The 6,585-nt window shown below is 45.1% G+C and overlaps 1 protein-coding gene across 3 annotated transcripts in view; it reads right to left on the bottom strand.

Moving 5' to 3' along the window:
- Positions 1-6,585, bottom strand: part of DYNLT2B (dynein light chain Tctex-type 2B) — a 20,946-nt gene that overhangs the window by 7,269 nt on the left and 7,092 nt on the right. For all 3 annotated transcript variants that reach the window (XM_017540995.1, XM_017540994.2, XM_037742923.1), the window contains exon 3: positions 3,633-3,702. In XM_017540995.1, coding sequence (XP_017396484.1) covers positions 3,633-3,702 — 70 coding nt within the window. The remainder of the gene's footprint in view (positions 1-3,632; positions 3,703-6,585) is intronic.

The following is a 6,585-nucleotide window of genomic DNA, read 5'->3' as shown; positions in this document are numbered from 1 at the left end:
TTTTTGAGACAAAAATACAAAATAGTGAGACCCCAATTCCTTTATTTATTTCTATTTTATTTTTATTTTTTGAGAGGGAGTCTTGCTCTGTCAACCAGACTGGGGTGCAGCGTCACAGTCTCAGCTCACCACAACCTCCACCTCCCAGGTTCAGGTGATTCTCCTGCCTCAGCCTTACAAGTAGCTAGCATGACAGGCATGCACCACCACACCCGGCTAATTTTTGCATTTTTTGTAGAGACAGGGTTTCGCCATGTTGGCCAGGTGGTCTCAAACTCCTGAGCTCAAGCAATCTGCCCACCTTAGCCTCCCAAAGTGCTGGGATTATAGGTGTGTCTTGGAAGAGGTGTAATGGTACAGTTTGCAGCAGGCTAATAATGCTCCCACTGAGAACAGTAAGAAAAGCTGATCAAATGAATTGGAGAGCTGCCAAAGCAGAGAGGCCTAGAGGAGTGAAAATTCCAGAAAGAGGTGAGCTCCAGGAGGCAGGCTGATATTCTGCAGCAGATTTTTTTCCTGGGGCATTTGCGAATTCAGGGCACGGGGTTTGATGCTGAGGATCTGGGCCTTGCCCAGGTAGAGAACCAATTACTGAGGGAAAAAGAAACTAGTTGGAGAGTTGGCAGTCTTTACTTTTTCAAAATTTTTTATTTATTAATTTTTTTTTGAGACAGTCTTGCTCTGTCGCCCAGTCTGGAGTGCAATGGCACAATCTCGGTGCACTGCAACCTCTGTCTCTCCGGTTTAAACAATTCTCATGCCTCAGCCTCCCAAGTAGCTGGGATTACAGGCGTGCACCACCATGCCAGGCTAATTTTTTTTTTTTTTTTTTGAGATGGGAGTCTCGCTCCATTGCCCAGGCTGGAGTACAGCGGCGTGATCTCGGGTCACTGCAACCACCACCTCCTGGGTTGAAGCAATTCTCCTGCTTCAGCCTCCCGAGTAGCTGGGATTACAGGCGCACACCACCACGCCCAGTTAATTTTTGTATTTTTAGTAGAGACAGGGTTTTACCATGTTGGCCAGACTGGTCGCAAACTCTTGACCTCAGGTGATCTGCCTGCCACGGCCTTCCAAAATGCTGGGATTACAGGAGTGAGCCACCATGCCCAGAAGAGTTGGCGTCTTAACAAAGCTAAGGGGGTAAAATGAGAATCTAGGGGGAACAAGATTCCATAAAAAAGGACAAAGTACAACTGAGCCCATCACATGGTAGGTTTTCCTTTTAAGACATGCTGAATTATAAAACTGTAAGTAGGAATCTGAAGAACTAAGTGTCCTGGGCAGTACAATGCCCCCCCCCACAGGATATGTCTATGTCCCAACCCTTACAACCTGTGGCAATGTTACGTTACAGGACAAAAAGGGCTTTGCATATGTTTAATTAAAGTAAGATCTTGAAATGGGGGATTATCCTGGCTTATTTGGGTGGGCCCAATTTAATCACAAGGGTCCTTAGAGAAAGAGAGAGCAGGTGGGTCAGAGTCAGAGAGAGTTGAAGATGCTGTTCTGCTGGCTTTGAAAGCAGAGGAAAGGCTTATGGGCTAAGGAATTCAGGCAGCCTCTAACTGGAACAGATGAGGAAATGGATTCTATCTGAGAACCTCCAGAAGGAACGCAGCCTTGCTGACATCTCCATTTTAGTTGAGAGAAACCCATTTTGGATTTCTGATCTGCAGAACTGTAAATAATGTATCTGTGCTGTTTAAAGCACTAGGTTTGTGATAATTTGTTACAGCAGCAACAGGGAACTAGTACACTAAGGAGGAAAAAGCCTATGACATGAAGAACAAATGTCTCCTCCTTATGCTGAGGAGACAAGATCTGAAAGTCAGTACCTGTTGGAGGTAGACACCTAATTAACACTCAAGGTTCTTGGTTGAAAGACTTGGAGGGTTACAATTAAGAAACAAGGGGGCTGGGCACAGTGGCTCATGCCTGTAATCCCAACAGTTTGGGAGGCCAAGGAGGGCAGATCGCAAGGTCAGGAGTTCAAGACCGACCTGGCCAACATGGTGAAACCCCGTCTCAACTAAAAATACAAAAATTAGCTAGGCGTGGTGGTGCACACCTGTAATCCCAGCTACTCGGGAGACTGGGGCAGGAGAATTGCTTGAACCCATGAGGCAGAGGTTGCAGTGAGCTGAGATCACACCACTGCACTCCAGCCTGGGTGACAGAGCAAGACTCCATCCGTCTCAAAAAAAAAAAAAAAGAGAGAGAAATGAGGCAGCAAAAATGATAGATTAAATTTAAAGCCTGATGCCATGGTGTGCACCTACAGTCCCAGCTACCTGGTAGGCTGAGGTGGAAGGATCACTTGAGCCAAGGAATTCAAGTCTGTAGTGTGTTATGATCACATCTGTGAATAGCAACTGTAATCCAGCCTGGGCAATATAGCAAGATCCTACGTCTTAAAAAAACCCTAATTTACGTATCAACGAAATGCAATGTGTGGACCTTGTCTGAATCTTAATTTGCACAAATTGTAAAAAAGAAAATAACAGGTCTGGCATGGTGGCTTAAACCTGTAATTCCACCACTTTAGGAGGCCAAGGTTGGTGAACTGCCTGAGCCCAGGAGTTCAAGACCAGCCTGGCCAAAGACTGTGACCCATCTCTGCAAAAAAATAAATACAAAATTAGCCAGGTGTGGTGGTGCACACCTGCAGTCCCAGCTACTCAGAAGGCTGCGGCAGGAGGATCCCTTGAGCCCATGAGTCCAAGGCTGCATGAGCTGTGATGGTGCCACTGCATGCCAGCCCGGGTAACAAAATGAGACTGTCTCTTTAAACAAAAAAAGAAAGAAAACACAAACATACATATATGAGGCAATCTTGGATATCTGAACACTAACTGCATATTTTATAATATCAAGGACTGACAACATTATAGAGATGATAATGATACTTTATTTTTATTTTTGTTTTTTGAGACAGAGTGTTGCTCTGTCACCCAGGCTGGAATGCAATGGCACAATCTCAGCTCACTGCAACCTCCGCCTCTTGAGTTCAAGCGATTCTGCCTCAGCCTCCTGAGTAGCTGGGACTACAAGCACACGCCACCACACTTAGCTAATTTTTGTATTTTCAGTAGAGACGGGTTTCACCATTTTGGCCAGGCTTGTCCTAAACTCCTCATCTCAGGTGATCCACCTGCCTTGGCCTCCCGAAATGCTAGGATTACAGGTGTAAGCCACCACACCGGGCCACCCTCACTCTTGTAAAGACACACTCTTCCTGAATTGTCAAGAGGACAGATACCTCATAAGAAATATAGATGAATAGGACTGGGCACGGTGGCTCACGCCTGTAATCCCAACACTTTGGGAGGCCGAGACAGGTGAATCACCTGAGGTCAGGAATTCCAGACCAGCCTGACCAACATAGAGAAATCCCCATCTCTACTAAAAATACAAAATTAGCCAGGCCTGATGGCAGGCACAATCCTAGCTACTTGGGAGGTTCAGGCAGAAGAATCTCTTGAACCCGGGAGTCGGAGGTTGCAGTGAGCCGAGATTGTTCCACTGCACTCCATCCTGGGCAACAAGAGCGAAACTCCGTCTTAAAAAAAAAAAAAAGAAAGAAAGAAATATAGATGAATAAAACCAAGAAGGAAAATCCAGATACTCACAATACTCCTTCACCTCTTTGTTCTCCAATCACTACTTGCACCACCATTTTGTATCGGTCAAACCCCATTTCTAGAAAGAAAAAATAAGAAGGTTATTTATAAGCAAATATGTAGTAAAATTACTTTGAGGACAAATTTGCCCAGAAATAGACATAAGCATTCAATCCACAAGTACTTAATGAACATGATGGTAAGCTTGGGAGTCAGGGAGACGTGAAGACAGAACCCTGTGCCTCACCAAGTGTAGAATCTCAGACAAGTGATTTAACTTTTCAGCTTAAATCTCCCTCATTAAATGGGAATATCATTACCTACCTCCCAGGGTTGTTATGAGGTTAGATAAGCTTTAGTTATATTTTTATTTTTTAGTTGGAGTCTCACTCTGTTGCCCAAGCTGGAGTGCAGTGGTGTGATCTCAGCTCACTGCAACCTCTGCCTCCTGGGTTCAAGGGATTCTCCTGCCTCAGCCTCCTCAGTAGCTAGGACAATAGGCATGTGCCACCACACCTAGCTAATTTTTGTATTTTAGTAGAAATAGTGTTTCACCATGTTGCCCAGGCTGGTCTCCAACTCCTGACCTCAGGTGATCCGCTCACCTCAGCCTCCCAAAGTGCCAGGATTACAGGTGTGAGCCACCGCGCCCAGCCAGATTTAATAATATCGAAAGCATCTACACAGTGCTATTAAATACTAGTCCCTCCGTAAACCTTAGCTTCCTTCCTTTCTCCCCTACTGTAAGTCAGCTACAGTCAGCTACTGAGCTAAACCTTCAAGATAGAGAAATAAATAAGATGCTTTTCTTGCCTTAAAGAACTCACAGTAGTAAGAACTCAAAGAAAAATAGAAAAATAGGCCGGGCTCACACCTGTAATCCCAGTACTTTGGGAGGATGAGGCGAGCGATCATCTGAGGTCAGGAGTTTGAGACCAGCCTGGCCAACATGGTGAAACCCCATCTCTACTAAAAAATACAAAAATTAGCCAGGCATGGTGGCAGGCACCTGTAATCTCAGCTATTCTGGAGGCTGAGGCAGGAGAATCACTTGAATTTGGGAAATGGAAGTTGCAGTGAGCCAAGATCGTGCCATTGAACTCCAGCCAGGGCAACAAGAACAAAACTCTGTCTCAAAAATATATATATATATAATAGAAAAATAAATTGAGACTGCAACATGCTTATAATTCAAGGAATGGCATGCATCAGGAACACAGAGCCAATGGAGGCAGTTCCTCTGTTTGTCTAGGCAGTGGCAAGAAATAAGTGGAAAAGACTCCTTGGAGAATGTGACTGGTAAATAAGCTGAGTCTTGAAGGGTGAGTGAGAGTTTACCAGGTCAGCCCATCTCTCCGCTGTCCTGAGATGGAGCAGCAGGTGCACAGGGGGAGAGCATGGGATCTCCAGGAAACTGTAAGCTGTGCGGTAACACAGACAAGAAAAAAAATTAAGATCCCAGAGCATAACCAGGTGATCCAGCACCATTCAGCTGTCTGCCCCAGAAACTACATCGCTAAAGCAGCAAAATCCTGAAAATTCTCACTAACACCAAGTCTGAAGAGAAGAAAATGGAATGGGCATTTTTAAATCTTTCTATTTTTCTGACCAGGTAATAGTGGAAAGAGTTTTGTTTTTTTGTTTTTTGTTTTTTAAGTGAAATAAGCAAAGCTGAAACAGAGCCAACTCTCTGATTAAAAGTACAGGTTCCAAGATTACACTATAACCTTGGAACGACAAGCAGTCTCCCATGTGGGGCTTGAACCTCATTCAGGATGTTTAGCAAAATCTTAAAAGACAGAGTCCAAGTTATTTTTAAAAAACACTGCGCACAACTCAACAGAGCTTCCTGCTTTCTCTAACCAATCCCTAATGCTACAGAAACGTGTCTAGAATAACACCTAGCCCTTCAATCACAGTTCTGAGAGGAAAATAAAATAGTCTCAGATATGATGATGAAGAGAACTTAAAAAAATCACCCCAAACCATATCAGAGCAATTAAAAATCCCCTACACCATATCAGAGCAATCAGAAATCACCCATGCTGTATCAGAGCAATAATGATGTAAGGGCACAGCAAAACGAAAAGCAGCCAAATGGCAATAAACAAAGATGCAACAGCAAAAACAAAAGCGTAACAAGAAAGAACAAAACTGGCACGGCGCGGTGGCTCACGCCTGTAATCCCAGCACTTTGGGAGGCCAAGGTGGGTGGATCACAAGGTCAAGAGATGGAGACCATCCTGGCCAACATGGTGAAACCCTGTCTCTACTAAAAATACAAAAATTAGCTGGGTGTTTGGCATGTGCCTGCAGTCTCAGCTACTTGGGAGGCTGAGGTGGAAGAATCGCTTGAACCCGGTAGGTGGAGGTTGCAGTTAGCGGAGATGGTGCCACCGGGCTCCAGCCTGGTTAGTGTCTCAAAAAAAAAAAAAAAAAGAAAGAAAGAACAAAACTACTGCTGGCTGCAGTGGCTGACGCCTGTAATCCCAGCACTTTTGGAGGCTGAGATGGGAGGATCTCTTGAGGCCGGGAGTTCAAGACCAGCCTAGGCAGCATGACGAGACCCTATCTCCACAAAACAATTTTTCCAAAAATGCTTAAGAAAAGAAACTTCAAGTTGAATGATCAAGAGGGAAGGAGGGAAGGACGGAGGAAGGGAGGGAGGCAGGGAAGGGGAGATGGAGAGAAAGGAGGGAGGGGCTGTGTAAAAGAAAAAATTTGGCCAGCCACAATGGCTCATGCCTATAATCCCAGCACTTTGGGAGGCTGAGGTGGGTGGGTCACTTGAGGTCAGGAGTTCGAGACCAGCCTGACCAACATGGAAAAAACCCCATCTCTACTAAAAACACAAAATTAGCCGAGCATGGTGGTGCACGCCTATAAACCCAGCTATTTGGGATGCTGAGGCAGGAGAACTGCTTGAACCTGGGAGGTGGAGGTTGCGGTGAGCCAGGATCCC

This window comes from Cebus imitator, unplaced genomic scaffold, assembly GCF_001604975.1.
Source record: "Cebus imitator isolate Cc_AM_T3 unplaced genomic scaffold, Cebus_imitator-1.0 Scaffold129, whole genome shotgun sequence".
NCBI lineage: Eukaryota > Metazoa > Chordata > Mammalia > Primates > Cebidae > Cebus > Cebus imitator.
This window is presented reverse-complemented; position numbering and strand designations above follow the sequence as displayed.